The following is an 18002-nucleotide window of genomic DNA, read 5'->3' as shown; positions in this document are numbered from 1 at the left end:
AAGAGACCGCGTGGCCGCCCACCTACCAGATGGTCAGACTTCTTTGTCAAGGTCATGAACGATCGGTTTGAGGCCCTCCATGTTCCCGGAGCGAAGAGATGCCATTGGGCTACACTAGCACGCGACAGGGACAAATGGAGACGTTACTGGCGCCCGCTCGAGCAAATCGACGACTAACGGGAAGTTAAGTGATTAAGTGATTAAGTGAAGTCAAAAAAAAAAAGGAAAAAAGGATCATTCTTGCTAACAGAGGAAGTAGTTTTTTCTGTGTTTTTTTTTTTTTTTTTTTTTTTTTTTTTGCTTTTTGGGTTGCACCCGGCGATTCACAGGGCTTACTCCTGGCTCATGTGCTCAGGGATTACTCCTGGCAGTGCTCAGGGAACCATATGGGATGTTGGGAGTCGAATCCGGGTCGGCAACACGCAAGGCAAAGGCACTACCCACTGTGCTATCGCTCCAGCCCCAATAGAGGAGTTTTTATCTGTTGACATAATATCTAGGAAATATCCTTCTAGGGGTACACGGGCAAATATTTAGAGGTCTCATTATCTCTTTGCTAGTAATGGGCTAGTAGGGGGCTGATCAATACTTAGAGCAGTCTCATTTCCACTTAGGGAAGCATTCATAGGTAGTACCTGAAAAAAAATCAAGCTTTCTTTTTGGGCATCACATTCCCCAACTCTCAGGAGGCATAAATCGGACCTGGGTTAATGAATCAATAGGTTGTTTCTTTGCAAATCAAAAACACCTAACTGTTGTAAGGAGGAATTCATATATTTGCCTTTAGCTACACTGCAAGCTGTAGGGCTTGCTGAAGTCTTCAATTTACCAATTATTTACATGATAAAAGGAGTTTATGTTCAAAATATATAAAGAACTCATACAACTAAACAACAAAACGACACAAAACAAAACGCCCAATAATTTTATCTTAAAAAGGTAGATCTGAATATTTTTTTCCAAAAAAGGTACAGAGAAGACCATAAAGACAAACATCACTGTGCTCAGAGAAACGCAAATCAAAAGCATCACATGCCTTTGAATGGCTCTTGCCATAAAGATAAGAAACAACTTTTGCTGATGAGAACGTGGCAAAAAGTGGAACTCTGGTGCACTGCTGCTGGGATTTACATTCATGCTGTTATCATAGAAAAATAGTACAGAAACTCTTCAAAAAAAATTAAAAGTAGGGCTGAGGGATGTTGTTTAAGTGGCAGAGCACGTGCATTGCCTGAGTAAAGTCTGGGCTACCAGATGGCTGAGCACTGCTAGGTGGGGTCCTGATGATTCCTTCGAAGCACCCGGTGTGTCTAGGTACCACCACACACAAATATTAAAAATGGGGGACTGCAGGTAGGAAAGTGGGTAGGGTGTTTGCTCTGCATGTGGTTAACTTGGATTTGATCCCCAGCACCCCAAAAGGTCCCCTGAACATCTCCAGGAGTGATCCCTGAGTTCAGAGCCAGAAGTAAGCCCTGACCACCACCAGGTGAGGTCCACAAACAAACAAAACTCAAAGAAAAGAAAAAGAAAAATACAGTAATATTCTGCCCTACAAAGTCACTGAGTCCTGCCCTCCTAAGAGAGTTATGCCACTCACAAGACTCTGATGCAGAGGATTCAGGAAGAATTATACTACAGTGAGTGTAGATGCACAGATATAGAAGAAACATGAAATAAACAGAATGTGTGGCTAATTAACAAGACAGAAAAGATTTTAATGAAAAAAACGTAGAGGTGGCAAAAAGTCTGTTTAAAAATTGCCTGTCATGAGGCCGGAGTAATAGTACAGCAGGTCGGGGTCTTTCCTTGCACACGGTCAAGGTTTGATCCTCAGCAACCCATATGGTCCCCTGACCCCACCATGAGTAATTTCTGAGTGTGGAGTCAGGAATAACCCCTGAGCATCGTCAGGAGTGGACCCCTCTTCCAAAATGAAACAAAACAAGCCCCCCAAACCAAAATTTGCTTGTCTGAAGACTTTTTCCAACTTAAAGGTTCCAGAGTCAAGATCAGATGGTGATGCTCAAATGTGAGCGGGCAGGTCCCAAAGACGGCGCATGAATGCCACAACCTAGAACACTCTACAGTTTTTCATTCATAATGACAAATTCTGCAACTTAAAACAACATCAACAGCAAAATTCTCTTTTGTACGTTTCACTTAGAGATAATATATTCAATACAAACAAAAGATGGGGACAGCAAAGGGGTCTGGGTCTCAGGCGTTGCATACTCAGGACCCTGTTTCAAGCCCCATCACTACATGGTACCTTGAACACCGGGGGAGTGACCCCCAAGCACTGGGCTAGGCGTAACCCATAATCAACAACCAAAATTTAAAACAAACAGGAAAAAAATCTCAACAGGTTAGCAGAAAATGAGACTTGAAGGGGTCAGGACATGGCTCAGTGGTAGGGTACCTTCCTTTCATGTAAAAAGCCCTGGGCCTGATCCCTGGAACTGTACTTTTTAAAAAAATTAGATTTGAGGTGCAATGGAAAAGTCTTTGTGCCCAAGGAAAGGCAGGTGACAAATATGTTTATATATATATCACGGTCACGGTCCTCCCGTTGTTCATCGATTTGCTCGAGCAGGCCCAGTAACGTCTCCATCATGAGACTTGTTGTTACTGTGTCTGGCATATCGAATACGTCACGGGGAGCTTGCCAGGCTCTGCCTTGCGGGCGAGATACTCTCGGTAGCTTGCCGGGCTCTCCGAGAGGGGCGGAGGAATCGAACTCGGGTCCGCCATGTTGGCCGCTTGTAAGGCAAACGCCCTACCGTTGTGCTATCGCTCCAGTCCGATATATATATATATATATAATTTTTAAAATTTTCATTTAATTGTATTTGGGGGCCACACCCGGAGGTACTCAGGATTTAATTCTGGCTCTGCACTCAGGGATCACTCCTGGTGGGCTCTGGGGTCCATATGAGATGCAGGAGATCAGAACTGGTTGGCTATATGTAAGGCAAATGCCCTACTTGCTGTACTAATGTTTTTGGGTGGGTGACAACTGATTTGATTCAGGGCTTTCTCCTGGCTCTGAACTCAGGGTTCACTGTGTGTGTATATATGTGATAGTTGTTGTTGGTGGTGGTGGTGTGTGTGGGGGGAGGTGTTGCAGCTCAGAAAACCACATGGGATACCCAGAATTGAATACTGGTTGGCTGAGTACAGGGCAAGGGCCTTTCTAGTCTACTATTTCTCCAGCCTCAAACATGAGATTTTGACTGTCTTAATTGCAACAGAATCCATCTTACCTCTCCACAATGTTTTTTGGCCACTTCTTCTAGGCGAGATTTTAACAAATTAACACTTTCATTGGACAGACCCTTGGCATTCTTTAACTCTATTTCGGGGACCCTGAGGAAGAAAAAACCAAAAATGATACACAAAAAGAAATTACACCACAAAGTATAGTTTGCCTTTGCTAAGCCCCAGACCCTGGGTCTGGAATTTCATTCAGGCCTCATCTGAGAAGCTTTCTTCAACAGCATTTCGGCTATGCCTCCGTTCCTCTGTTGTCATGGCACCGGACATGGAGTGGGTCATCTCTGTCTGTGGGGTGAGGTGGGTTGGCCAGTGGTTTTACCAGGTGACCAGACTGACTATAACTCCATCTAGTACCTCCCATCTCCCCATTTCTGATTTCAGGTCTACAATCTGATTAGAATGTGCCAACATCAACTGCTATCACCTAAAAACAAAACAAAACACCAAAACACCCACTCCAAAGATAGTACAAGGGTTAGGGTGCTTGTTTTGCCTACAGCTGACCCAGGTTCAATCCCTGGAACCATTTATGGTCCCCTGAGCACTGGCAGCAGGAATCCCTGAGCACAGAGTCAGGAGTAAGGCCTAAACACCACTGGGTGTGCCCCAATTCCTGGAGTCAAAAATCAATGCTTACATCAGCTCTGTGAATGGTAATACACGACCCTGGCTTGTACTTCAACAACAAAATCACTGATGGCTCAGCAAGAGTACAAGTGCTCTGTGTAAGTCCTGGTACTCTAGCATCAAGCAAAAATAACCAGGCAAGATGAGGCAACTATTCAGTGAGTATCCCACATCACACTGTATCCCACGCACCCGGGCTGTGAATGAGAAAGAAAGGCCCACTCACCCACTCACTACAGGCCCAGTTATATACTTGGCGAATATGCCAGTCCAAGGATGCTGAATCATACTCCTCTTTATCCCCCATAGAGCTCAACTACAAGTGAATACTCTCTACCTAAACAGAGTACACAATCCGGAGCTGGGCATATTCTAAAGGGTTAAAGCACTTGCTGTCAATAGCCAATCCCAGTTCAATTCCTGCCTCTCACGTGTCACCTTCCCTCACTGGATCCCTGAACAATAAGTCCAAACCACAAAACATCACCCAGGACATCAGTCTTTGCATTTGGAAAGTCCAGGGTGACAGTTGCCTGGAACAAATACAGGGCAAAACCCAGAATGTATGAGTCCAAGTTACTACTCACGTGCTTGCTCTGCCAGGGTTCTCCACCAATGGAGGTATGACCTGGACAGAGAAGCAGGAACTGTGTGGGGGCCCTTGTCTGTTCAGCTGTCTGGAGAATACCCCTGGATTAGAGGCATTCGTCACCAGCAGCCATGACTCGTTAACAATGTCCCCCAGAATTAGAGAGGTATTCCTTTATCCTCAGGAATAAAAGTCCCACAAGGCTCAAGTCCTCGTGCCAGTTAGACTTATTTAAAAAACCTAGCACAGAAAACTGGGCAGTTATATGCAAAAACAAAACAATAAAACAAAACAAAAAAACTCAGACCTCTATTACCAGGCACAAAAGTCAGATCAAAATGGATTAAAAACTTCAATATCAGACCTGAATCCATAAGGAACATGGAGGAAAATGTGGGCAGAACCCTTCATGACATTGAAGCTCCTTCAAGGATAAAACACGTGGAAGCAAGGATAAAGCAAGTGGAAGCAAAGATAAATAAAAGAGCCTAAATTAAACAAAGAAGCTCCTGTACCTCAAAAGAAACGGTGATCAAGTTACAAAGACAGCCCATAGGTTGGGAATAATTATTTACCCAATACCCATCTGATAAAGGGTTAATATCCAAGATATATAAGGCACTGGTAGAACTTTACAAGAAAAAAAAATCCAAATGGATAAAAGAATGGGGAGAAGAAATGAGCAGAAACTTCCTCAAAGTAGAAATCCAAATGACCAAAAGGCACATGAAAAAAATGTTCTACCTCGCTAATCATCAGGGAGATGCAAATTGTAACAAAAATGAGATATTATCTCACACCACAGAAGCCAGCACACATCAAAAAGAACAAGAGTAAACAGTGCTGGCAGGGATGCGGGGAGAAAGGGCCTCTCCTTCATTGTTGGTGGGAATGCCAACTGGTCCAGTCTTTTTGGAAAACAATATGGGCATTTTTCACAAAGTTAGAAGCTGATCTTCCAATGTGACCAAGCAATAAATACCCTTCTGGGAATACACCTCAGGCACCCCAAAACATACAGCAGCAATGCCATCTGTACTTCTATGTTCATTGCAGCACTATTCACAATAGCCAGAAACAACCTGAGTGCCCGAGAACAGATGACTGATTGTAGAAACTGTAGTATATCTAAACAGTGGAATTCTATGCAGCTGTTATGAAATATGAAGTCATGAAATTCACTTATAAATGGATAGATGTGGAAAGTATCATGATGAGTGAAATATGTCAAAAGAATAAAGACAGACATAGAATGACTGCACTCATTTGTGGGATATAAAAAAAACATAGTATGAGACTAATACCCAAGGATAGTAGAAACAAGGGCCAAGAGAATTGGTCCATAGTTGGAAGTCTGCCTTAAGTGCTAGGGGAGAAGACATTTGGAATAGAGAAGGGGGCCACTATGACAAAGAGAGTTGGAAATGATCACTCTGGATAAGAACTATGTGCTGAAAATATGTAAAGGAACAAACATGATAACCCCTCCGTGTCTGTATTGCAAACTATAATGCCCAAAAGGGGAGAGAGAGAGAGAGAGATAATGAAGGGAAGAGCCTGCCATAGAGGCAGGATGGATGGGGGGTATAGGAGCAAGGTGGAAGGGAAACTGGGCAGTGGGAAATGGACACTGGAGGAGAGATGGGTGTTGGAACACTGTATGACTGAAACCCACCTATGAACAGCTTTGTAACTATGTGTCTCACAGCGATTCAATTAAACAGAACAAACAAAAATAAATAATAAAAAAATTAAACCCAGCATAGAGGGGCTTTCAACAGTCACCCATGGCTCAATCTTGAGTTCTCATATTCTGAGTTTATAAAGAATTAGGCAAAAAACTTATTCATTTATATGAGAAAAAGCACAACAAGCCAAAGAGTCTTAAAGAGTCCATATATGGTCCCACCAACCTAGAATTCTCTCTCTCTCACAGTGGCATCAAGGACTATCTTTCAGGGAAAAAGTCAAGTTCTCCTGCATCACATCATCTTAAATGTATAGGAATATTCCCCCAAATCAAGTCTTACATAATCATTTAAAAGATTAAAGGGGAACCAGATATAGCACAGGGTCACAGACAACTACCTCAGCAATAGACATAGTCATGAAACTTATCCTGAATTAAGTCTGTTGTATAGTTTAAATATAATCAGTACAGATACCAGTATCTGCTCTGAGACAACTGTTTGCAACCTCTGACGTGTTACCTCTGTGTCTTTTCCTGAGGTGCTTGTTTGCAATATGGGTGAAAGAAAATTAAATTTTAAACAGAGAGGCTGGAGAGATGATAGTACAGCAGGTAAGGTACTTGTCTTGCACACAGTTGACCAAAGTTCAACCCTGGCACCCCTTATGGTTCCTTTAACACCTCCAAGGACTGATCTCTGGGCACAGAGCCAAGAGCAAGCCCTAACCACTGCCAGGTGTGACACAACTACCCCTCCTCCTCCCCCCCAAAAAGGGATGAGAGACAGGAAGGAGAAAAATGCCATTCATTCAACCAGTTTCTATGCTGGCTAAACAGAGGACTGAAATTGCACCACAGCTTTTTATCAATGTACTCACACATCTGGATAGGTTGGTGGGCATTTAACCCTCAGGTCCACTTTCACATATACTTCTTCACCGGTCAGACCCTGAGGGTACAGAACTAAATTGATTTCAGGGGGCTCTTTCACCTAAAAGAGATCAAGAAAAAAAATAGTTTTTCCTCTGGAGAGTCGGTTATTAACAATCAAGATAACTCTAGAGGGGAGGGGAGGGAGGGGAGAGAATAGCTGGGGGGCTGGGGGCAGAAGCGGAGAGACAGGGTGGAGGGAAGTGAACACTGGTGGAGAACATGGTGTGCCTGAAACCCAACCATGAACAGAATTATAAACCACGATGCCTAAAATTAAAACATCATTTTAGCTCAAAAGTTCCATTTTTAAAATAATATATGTAATTATGATTTCCTAAAACAAGGTTTAAAGATAAACCCTCTGCCAGAGAGAGTTTGATTTTCTCTTCCAGATTACCAAAAGACTAAAATGTCCCAAGTGGCCACCATTTATTCAACGTTAGCAAGCATCACCTGTCTCCTGGGGCTTGTTCTAGAGATGGGGAGGGCAGGGGTCACTCTAGATGGGTGTGAACCAAAGTGTTATAGACCCCAGCAATGTCTTTCAAACATTTGACACCTGTAGATTGGCACCCCCTCTGAAGGCCAGTGCGTTAAGGGGGCCAACCCAGGTTTGATCCCTGGCACCACACAGTCCCTGAGCACTGCTAGGAGTGATTTTTGAGCACAGAACCAGAAATCAGTCCTGAGCACTGCTGGGTGTGGCCAGATCACACCTCAAAAAAAAAAAAAACCCACAAAAAAACAAAAACCAAAACCCCCACTGAGCTAGAATTCAAACATTTTCTAATAGTGATGAGTGCTGTAAGGCAAATAAATTTAAAAACATAGTGGGGTGGGGCTGGAGAGATAGCACAGCGGGTAGGGCATTTGCCTTGCATGCGGTCGACCCGGATTCGATTCCCAGCATCCTCAGGAGTTACTCCTGAGCACCGCCAGGAGTAATTCCTGAGTGCAGAGCCAGGGATAACCCCTGTGCATCACCAGGTGTGACCCAAAAAGCAAAAAAAAAAAAAAAAAAAAAAACAAAAAAACCCCACAGTGGAGGTAAAATTCCCATGGTCCACTGGGTACTACAGAGCCTTGCCCCCTGAACACTGAACCAGGAACAGCTCTTGAACACTGTTGTGTCTGGCCCCAAGACCCCTCCCTCCACCTCAAAAAAAAAAAAAAAAAACACCATTATGGTGTAAGGGAAGAAAATGCAGAAACTGCTGCTCAAACAAAAGCTACGGACCAACCATCCTAAAAGGGTAAAATTGTTAGAGCTCTAGATTATCATTTAGCTAAGCAGGGACTATCCCTCTGTGATCAACAGCACCTGCCACACCTGGATGAAGCTTCTAGGGGAAACTCAATGACATGACATCTGGGTTAAGCTACCTGCCTTATAAAGGTGACTCCCTCAGAGGGATCTTTCTGTCACTCTCATTGTGTTAGTTCGTAGGGATCACGGTTCCAAAGTGCACTCCAAACACTGGGAATTATGCTGCTAATAATCACAGTTTCTCTGACACACTGTATTCTTCCAAAGGCTTTAGAGGCATGTTTGTATGTTTGCACATGATAACACCAAGAAAATAATCTCCAAAGATTTCAGGGTCACAGAAGAAACCAACAAAACAGCTTAAAAAATGTCAACCAGGCACCAGGAAAAATGAAGTCATGAAATTCACTTATAAATAGATGGACATAAAGAGTACCATTCTGAGTGAAATGAGTCAGAAGGAGAGGGACAGACATAGAATGACTGTACTCATTTGTGGGATACAAAGAAACATATCTCACAATATGAAACTATATTTGAAACATATCTCATAATATGAAGCTATATTTGAAACATATCTCATAATATGAGACTAATATCCAAGGACAAGAGGAACAAGGTTCAGGAGGACTGGTCCACAGTTGTAAGTCTGCTTCAAGTGCTGGAGAAGAAGGTTGTTGGGATAGAGAAGGGACCACTATGACAAGGATAGTTGGAAAAGATCATTCTGGATAAAAACTGTGTGCAGAAAGTAGGTAAAGGAACAAACATGATAACCTCTCAGTTATCTGTATTGCAAAACATAAGGCCCAAAAGGAGCTTGGGAGTGGGGGGGAGAAGGAGAGGGAGAGGGAGAGGGTGAGAGAGAGGGGGGGGGGGGAGAGAGAGAGAGAGAGAGAGAGAGAGAGAGAGAGAAGTGCTTGCCAGGCTGGGGTGGGGTGGGGGAGGGGGGGTGGCGGAAGGGAAACTGGGGACATTGATGGTGGCAAACGTACACTGGTGAAAGGAAGGTGTTGGAACACTGTATGATGAAAACCTAATCATGGACAGCTTTGTAACTGGTGATTGTGATTCAAATAATAATTTTTTAAAAATTAAAAAAAAAAAAACTCAACCCAGGCTAAGATGTAAACTAGTGTCTCTCAACATTTTAAACAACCAGTTTCCTTCTGAACCTGTTTTCTTCTTGTGGCTCTCCTCTCTTACCAGGTCGGCCCCTGATCTCATGCAGTGCCCTCCCCTATTTTCATGATTTTCACTTGTGGTGCCTTTGGAATATCCTGGGGCCCACAAGGGGGTCACATGGCTCCCAGTTGAGAAATGTTGATCTAAATGACACGTGACTACCACCGCATAAATTGTGAGACCTTCAAGAGGTAGCTGGGTGTGGCACAGATGCTTGAAATTTTTATCATACCTCCCTGTTAAGTTTGGCCAAAACGATGAAGTGTTAAACAAATGAAAAGGCAGCTCACTTCCAACAGCTGCTGCCATGATGGTTTATCCACCAGCCCTGCTCTAAAGATTCATGACTAAATCTCCAAGGAGATGCAAACCGAGCAGCTAAAATCCATGGACACACGGGTCCCTGCAGCTGAAAGCTCCAGAAAGTACCTGGCCTGCCAAAGCCCTGGTAGCTATACTCACCCCTACCAGTGTAGCCATGTCAAGGGCTCAATTCCACTGCACACGAATGTACTTTAAAAATAATTTCAGGTACCTGGGCTGGAGCACAGCAGGTAGGGCATTTGTCTTGCACGCAGTTGACCAGGGTTTGATTCCTCCGTCCCTCTCGGAGAGCCTGCCAAGCTACTCAATTCCGCCCACATGGCAGAGCCTGGCAAGCTCCCCGTAGGGTATTTGATATGCAAAAAAAAACAGTAACAAGTCTCACAATGGAGACATTACTGGTGTCTGCTCGACAAATCGACAAATCGATGAACAACTGGACAACACTGCTACAGTGCTACTCTGGCTGGAGCAATAGCACAGCAGGTAGAACATTTGCCTTCCATGTGGCTGACCCGGGTTCGATTCTCAGCATCCCATATGTCCCCTGAGCACCGTCAGGAGTAATTCTTGAGTGCATGAGCCAGGAGTAACCCCTGTGCATCTCCGAGTGTGACCCAAAAAGAAAAAAAAATTCAGATACCTGGGTTCCCAGGCTGAGAACTCTGGTGTCTTTTCAGAGTCGGGCGGGGCAGACTTCCCCATCCCCCATACTTCCAGAAGCCCTGGAAGCCATGACCTCTTCCCACAGCTGCCACCATGTCAACCCATTGGTCCAGACCAAAGATCCTGAAGTCTCTGGACTGTGTGGCTTCATATGCGGCTGCATAATACCTCCTAATTCCTCAATGCTGAAATTACAGTAGGATCACTACCAAATTAGATGAGAAAGTAACATGAAGTCAAACCAACAAAGACAATAACAAAGGCTCTACTAGCAACAAACATCTTACTAAATTCTTGGACAAGAACTTAACCCTATGATGAGATGTAACAATTTTGACATTTAAAAAACTTGATTTTTAAAAATACTTATTGACTGTAACACTGGAGCTTTGTTATCTAATCAATTTCAACTCTAGAATTATATCAGCAGTTGTGGCTTTTGTCTATATTAAAATAAACAAAGAATTTTTTTAAAGTGAAAAAGGCAATTGGCCCCAAACACTTGCATCATCAGAGCAAGATTTAAAAATATTAAATCTTTTATATTTAAAAAAAACTTAATAGCAGTTTAAACCCCTCAGGAATATGAAAACATAATTCTAAGCATCCCAGAATACATCTTTTGAATATAAAAATGAGGGGGACATAGAGAGATAGTATAGCAAGTTAAGGTTGTGTATGTGTATGTGCCTTGCCTGTGTATGTTTGGCCTGGATTTGATTCCCTCAAGCTCTGAGCACAGATCAAGGAGCCACATGAACACTGCCAGATGTGGTGCCCAAACAAAAATAAATATTAAACAAAAATAAAAATTAAAACGAGGAGGCAGAGAGATAGCTCAAAGACCTGGGTCACATTCCTGGCATGTATGAGGTCTGCTCCAAGTTTGACCCCTGACCCCACATCTCCCTCACCACCAGCACCTTTTGTGTTGGCTCTGCTGGTCCCCAAGCACCTCAGAGTGAGCAGAGTCAGAGCAGCTGAACTGCATCACATGGTCTAGCACTGAACCATCAGCCTGAGGAAAGAAAGACAGGAGGAGCAGGATGCAGCCTTGTGCTCAGAGCCCCTGCCTTGCTTGTGTGAAGTCTGGGTTCAATTCCAGTACCCAGACACACACACACACACACATACCACATACAGGCACACACAAAGATACTCAGAATATAGTGGTTTTAGAGACAAAAACAGAATACATTTTTTTTCTCCCAAAACTAAATCTCCCCTCCACTCATATTAGGGCACTGGAGAAATTTTAGAGCTGAAGAGCACTTGGCTAAAATCTATTTAATAAGCAAGATGCACTGTAGGGCCTCCTTCCTGCCTTTAGAAGAGAAATGATCACTAGAATTCAGAGCTGATTAAAATCTTGACTTAACCTGCACAAGGAAATGAGTTCCTAGAATATTTTCAGGCAGATACACATAGAGGAAGGGGCAACAAAAAAATGTTGAGAGCATGAAAGGAAAGGATAACAAGGGAGAATATGTCAGTTTCTCTCTCTTTCTATACATATATATACTCTCTAGATCTCTATCTATACATATATATACTCTCTCTCCTCTTTCTTGCTCTCTCTCTCTCTCTCTATATATATATATGTATGTATGTATACACACACAAATAACTTTACTTTTCATTTCTTTTTTTTTTTTCATGTTTTGGTTTTGGGTTACACCATGTGGTGCTCAGGGCTTACTCCTGACTCTGCACTCAGTTTTCTCTCCTGGCAGAGCTCAAGGGACTATCTATGGTGATAGTGATGGAACCTGGGTTGACCATGTAGAAGGCAAGTGCCCTACCTACTATTCTATATAATTCCAGCCCCCAAAACATAACTTCTTGCTTTGATTTGAGGAATGAAAAGGCAAATGATATGAAAGCAGCATACTAAGTAATAATGAAGAGAAAATCATTCGACGCTATAGTATGATATGAGTTACATTTGCCCCCAGTGGTGCTCAGGGCTTCCAATGGCTCTGCACTCAAGGGTCACTCCTGGCAGACTTGGGGGAATCATACAGGTGCTGGGGATTGAACCTGGGTCTGGAGCATTCAAGGCAAGCACCTTTTCTGCTGTACTATCTCCCCAGTTCCTACATGTGCTTCTTATTGGGATCACAAAGTTGTATACTGTTATGAAATGGCCAAACAAATCCATAAGAAAACAGTAATGCAAACTCATTTCTAAAATGGACAGAACTGATACTGATTTAGAACCTATACAAAGATAATTACAAGCTAAAAAGCACTAGCTCTTTAAAAAACAAAACTCAGGGACCTAAAAGTCAGAGGTTAAAGCACTTGTCTTGCTTACAGATGACCCCTGTTGGATCCCTGGTACCACAAATGATCCCTTGAGTACTGCCAGGAGTGATCCTTGAGCATAGAGTCAGGAGTAAGCCCTGAGTACTGTAGGGTGTGACCAAGCCTGCCCCTCCAAAATGAGCAGAGCAGGGAAGTTTTTACTTGATAAAATCCACAGGTATACCATAAGATAAAAAATAAGTCACTTGATCTGTACCATCTGTACCATTGCAGCACTGTTCACAATAGCCAAAATCTGGAAATAACCCAAGTACCCTAGAACAGATGACTGGTTAAAGAAAATTTGGTACATCTACACAACGGAATATTATGCAGCTGTTAGGAGATCTGAAGTCATGAAATTTGCTTATAAATGGATAGACATGGAGAGTATCATGCTAAGTGAAACGAGTCAGAAAGAGAGGGACAGACATAGAAGGACTTCACTCATTTATGGAGTATAGAATAACATAACATGAGGCTGACACCCAAGGACAGTAGATACAAGGGCCAGAAGAATTGCTCCATAGCTGGAAGCCTGCCTCATGAGCAGAGGGGAGAAGACAGATGGAATAGAGAAGGGATCACTAAGAAAATGATGGCTGGAGGAATCAGTCAGAATCAGTCAGGAAGGGAGATGTGTGCTGAAAGTAGATAATGGACCAAACATGATGACCTCTCGGTGTCTGTATTGCAAACCATAATGCCCAAAAGTAGAGAGAAAGTTTGGGGAATATCGTCTGCCATGGAAAAGGGCGGGGAAGAGGGGGTATACTGGGGAGACTGGTGGTGGGGAATGTGCACTGGTGGAAGGATGGGTGTTTGATCATTGTGTGATTGTAACCCAAATATGAAAACTTGTCACTATCTCACGGTGATTCAATAAAATTTAAAAAGAAAAGTCACTTGACTATAATGTAACATAATGTAACAGATAGATTTTGACCTGAAGCCTATATTATACAGGTACTCCAGTAATGAAAAATAAAGGCAAAAAAGAAAAAAAAAACAATAAAATATCAGGGAGCAAATGATTACTTAGAAAAGTGCAGTAGACAATGTATTTCTCTTGTGCCTGACTAAAAATAAAGCTTAGTACTATTCTAAGAAGAAAAAGTTTTAAAACTGCACATGGTTAGAAGCAAATATTTGTAACATATGATCCCATAGATGAATATTTTTTGGGGGGTAAAAGGGAAGGAACTCTCAAGTGGTGTTCATGGAGCACTCAGTCAATTGGGCAAGAGGCTCAGTGACAGGGCCAGAGAATGTGGTACTGCTCGGGTACTGCTCCCGGGCATGTTGGCAGTGCTGGAGCCTCTAGGGCCACACCTAGTGGTGCCCAGGAGGCCATCTGGTGCTGGGGATAGAATCTCTCACCGCTGTACTATCTCCCAGCCCCAAGACTAATTTTATGAACATATGAACAGCTCTGATGAATAAGAAAGTATAAACAACAAAGTGGGAAAAATGAACCAAAGAGTAAGAGCCAATGTTTACAGACTATGAAAAAAATGCATGGTTTGCAGAGTGATCTATATAATGAATAACTAAAGAAATAAAATATTTCATCTATCTACAGGCAAAGATGAAAAGATCTGATGCATAAAATGTGCTCTGTAGGAAGAAAGTTCTTTCATATGTTGGGGGTAGGGGTAGGAGGTCTAGAGACAGAAGCAACAGCTCCCAAATTAAAAATGAGCAGACCCTTGCTGATCTGGAAAATTAGCCAAGATAATTAAGTTAATAGTAAATTTGCAGGGACCAGGATGAATGCTCAAAAGGTAAAGCACATGCTTTGCATGCACGAGGTCCGGAGTTTGATCCCCAACAGTGAATGGACTCCCATATACCACTAGTGTGTCTTGGTGGCCCCAGCACCGTTGACCAGAGTACAGAAGACATCAGGCCTGCATTAATGGGCTGAGTAGTGTCTCAGCACCACACTGTTCCCACCTGGGGAGGTCTCCTTAAATAAATACATAAACAATTCATTTATAACCCTGAAGTAATTTATATTTGAAATTAGTCTCTAGACAACTTAGTATGTAAAATATTAGCATGCACCCCTCCCCCCATTTTTCAGTCATTCATGTAAGTGCTACTGAATTGAAATGTAAACTATTTTATATTTCAAATGTAAACTATTTTACATTACAAATGTAAACTATGTAAACTAAGAACACATCTCCCTCCAAAAGACATCTTTAAAACACTTTTTTTAAAAAAAAATCTAAAGCTTATGCTGGCCAATCGATTCTGCCTTGAATTAACTGGCAGCTAATTTAGCCTGAAGTAACACGAGGCTATTGATAGTCCTAATTATGCTGAATTATGTTCATTCTGAAAATTTTGAATATTCATGGATAGAACTGCTGTGCTTGATTGGGGATGCTGCTCCACACTGCCTGCCGGGTGCTAGGGGAGGTACAGAGTATAGCAGGCACGTGGAAGAGAATGCAAACACTTCTGAATTCCAAGACCCATCAGGCCTGGGATAGAGGACTGCAGGCCTGCATAACCCTTCCCTGCAGACTGGCAAGGAGCAGGTCATAATAAACACTTGTTAATCTGTCCCTCTTTAAGATGATTCATCTTTATTACCACCAATTATTAGCCTGTGGGACCTAAGAAAATGTTGTAGCTATTGTCTCTTTATAGGACAGGCCATCCATAGCTATTTGGTGATTAAGTCTGTAAATTCTGGGATTGCTAGCCCCACAGATGCCAGCTTCTTTTTCTTAGCATTTTTCTGCATCAGACCAGATAACTAAAGTAGTAGAAAGTAAATAAACTGGTTGTAAGAGCTTTGCTTTGAGTTCACCTCACACAGGGTGATTCCTCTTCAGGTGGCTTACTTGGCCTACTTCCTGGTTCTCTTGGTTTACGAACAGAACACCTTAAAAGTTATTCTTTCATTTGAAGCATATGTAAAGGGGATGTTTACATTTGGACTATCTCAGCTCTCAAGCAACTCCTGAAGTCAAGCACTAGAAAAGTAAGCTCCTTGGAAGTGATGGGGATTGTCTATTTTGTCCAGAGCTCTGTTCACAAGGCTTAGAATAATAAATACTCAATGAAGGAAGATGCAGCAGAGAAGGCAAAAGCTGTGACAGCTCTAAGAATGCCCATTTTGGGGGGAGATCCTGGACGTGTAGATAAGGCTGATGTGAAACGGCAGAGAAGGTACCACCTTTAAATGACAACGGTAAGAGACTTAATGGCTGGATGAACTCTTGGAAGATAGGGGGTGGAGGGAGAGAAACTTGATCAGCATTTTTTAAAATGCCTTAACCTACTTCCAGTTGGTTAGAAGGGTAAACAATATCTTCAACCGAATGCCTTTTTAAAAGGTCTAGCCTCAGCCCATTTCCTCTCCCTAAAGCTAAAACCACTTTCATTGCCTTGGAGGAAAGTAAGGATGAAAGTTCCTGCAGATGGGCCAGCTCAGTGAGGATGCATGGGGGGCGTCAGGTTGGGTTGCGGTGATTTACAGTTTTGTGCAACTGTTTGAGGACATCAATACAGTCCGTGTACGCTCACAAAAGGTTCTCAGAACAACATTGTAATGCACCGTTGTATCAGACGCCAGGGCTTTCCGTGGGTAAGGCAAGCAAGACTGGAAGGAAGTAAGGTTGTCGTTAAGAGATGTCTGGTAATGACCAGCAGGGCCCTGTAAGCGAGGCGGCCTGTACTTGCGACACAGATATATGCAAGAGATTTGGGCCCAGGTGGGGAGTTCTGAAGACCCGCTTAGGGAGTGCGAGTACAAGGACCAAAAGTGACCGTGGTTTGAATTAGACGAATGAGAAGAACTGCAGAATCCTAAACAGGGTTGCCAGCTGGGCGGCAGCTGCTGGGCCGGGCCTGCCCGGGAAAGGTTCGGTGGCGGGAAGGCTGGGCCGCAAAAACACCAGCCCCTGCCGGACAAGCCACGTTCCTACCGATTCACACGCGTCCGGTCGCAGGTCCTGGAAGTCTGCGCCGTAGATGGCCTCCAGGGCCTGCAGCTCGTGGTCCTGGCGCTGTGGGTAGCTCTCCGGCTGCTCGTCTCGGCCGCGCCCGCGGGCCCCACGGCCCCCGGCCATGGCTGCGCGGGCTAGCAAGGCAAGGGGCTCTTAGCAGTTATTGGAGGAGTCTGTGCATGCTCGGTGCCCGGGACCTGCCCGGGGACCGGTCTCTCCGCCAGGGGCGGGACCACGACTGGGTCTCGCGCCGGGGGCGGGCTCGTGGGCGGGTCTCTACGCTCGGGGCGTGCCCGGATAGGCGGAGCGCCGTGGCGGTAGCCATGTGGGCGGGGCTCCGTGGGGGCGGGGCTTACGGGGCTGACTCTCGGCGGGGGGGCGGAGTTCGGCGCCCGGTGGGCCGCAGCTTTCCTGGGCCCCGCTCCGGCGGTTCCTGGGGCCCATAGTAATAACGAGGCCATTAGGTTTCTGTGGGAGGTGGGATGAATCAGGATGAAATCATAGCGCAAAAAAGCATGGCAAACTCTCTGATACTGAAGTGACTTCTGAATTTGCTGTCTCGATTTGCATTTCCCTAATAACCAATGATGTTGAGCATCTTTTTTTTTTTTAATATTTTGTTTGTTTTGGGGGGCCACACCGTGCTCAGGACTTACGCCCGGGTCGGTTGGTCAGAGATCACTCCTGGCCAGCCATATGGGATGTCAGGAAATGGAACCCAGGTCAGCTGAGTGCAAGGCAAGAGCCCTACCTGCTGTATTATTGCTTGTGTCCCATGTTGAACATCTTTTCAGCCGTTCATATATCTTGGATCTATTCGGGTCTTTTTACTCAATTTTACACAGCTGTGTTGTTTTCTAACTACTGAGTTTTAAAAATTCTTTATATGATATGATATAAATCCTTTATCGGGTGTGTGATTGACAAAGTTTTCCTCCCAGTGATGACAGTATTTTACAGAGAATGATTCACATTCTCTGAAGTTCAATGTATCTGTTTTTTTCTTTTTTTTTCTTTTTTCTTTTAAGTGTGATTTTTTTGGGTCCTCTCCTTAAAATATTTGCATAAACTCATGCCATAAAGATTTTCCCTATGCTTACTTCTAGAAGTGTCACAGGTTTTTTTTTTAAATGCTTTTTGGGTCACACCCATCGATGCTTTTTGGGTCAC

General features: G+C 43.6%; 1 protein-coding gene across 1 annotated transcript in view; it reads right to left on the bottom strand.

Annotated features, from left to right (window-relative positions):
* The window catches only part of EIF2AK4 (eukaryotic translation initiation factor 2 alpha kinase 4), a 109713-nt gene extending 92633 nt beyond the window's left edge, over positions 1-17080 (bottom strand). The window contains exons 1-3 of the mRNA XM_056133372.1: positions 16812-17080; positions 7064-7176; positions 3267-3369 (exon numbers count right to left, since the gene is read on the bottom strand). Of these exons, the coding sequence (XP_055989347.1) occupies positions 3267-3369; positions 7064-7176; positions 16812-16955 (360 nt within the window). The 5' untranslated portion in view covers positions 16956-17080. The remainder of the gene's footprint in view (positions 1-3266; positions 3370-7063; positions 7177-16811) is intronic.
* Between the last annotated feature and the right edge of the window lie 922 nt (positions 17081-18002).

Source organism: Sorex fumeus, unplaced genomic scaffold (genome assembly GCF_029834395.1).
Source record: "Sorex fumeus unplaced genomic scaffold, SorFum_2.1 ptg000098l, whole genome shotgun sequence".
NCBI lineage: Eukaryota > Metazoa > Chordata > Mammalia > Eulipotyphla > Soricidae > Sorex > Sorex fumeus.
Note: the sequence above shows the minus strand (reverse complement) of the source record. Positions and strands in the feature narration are given on the sequence as shown.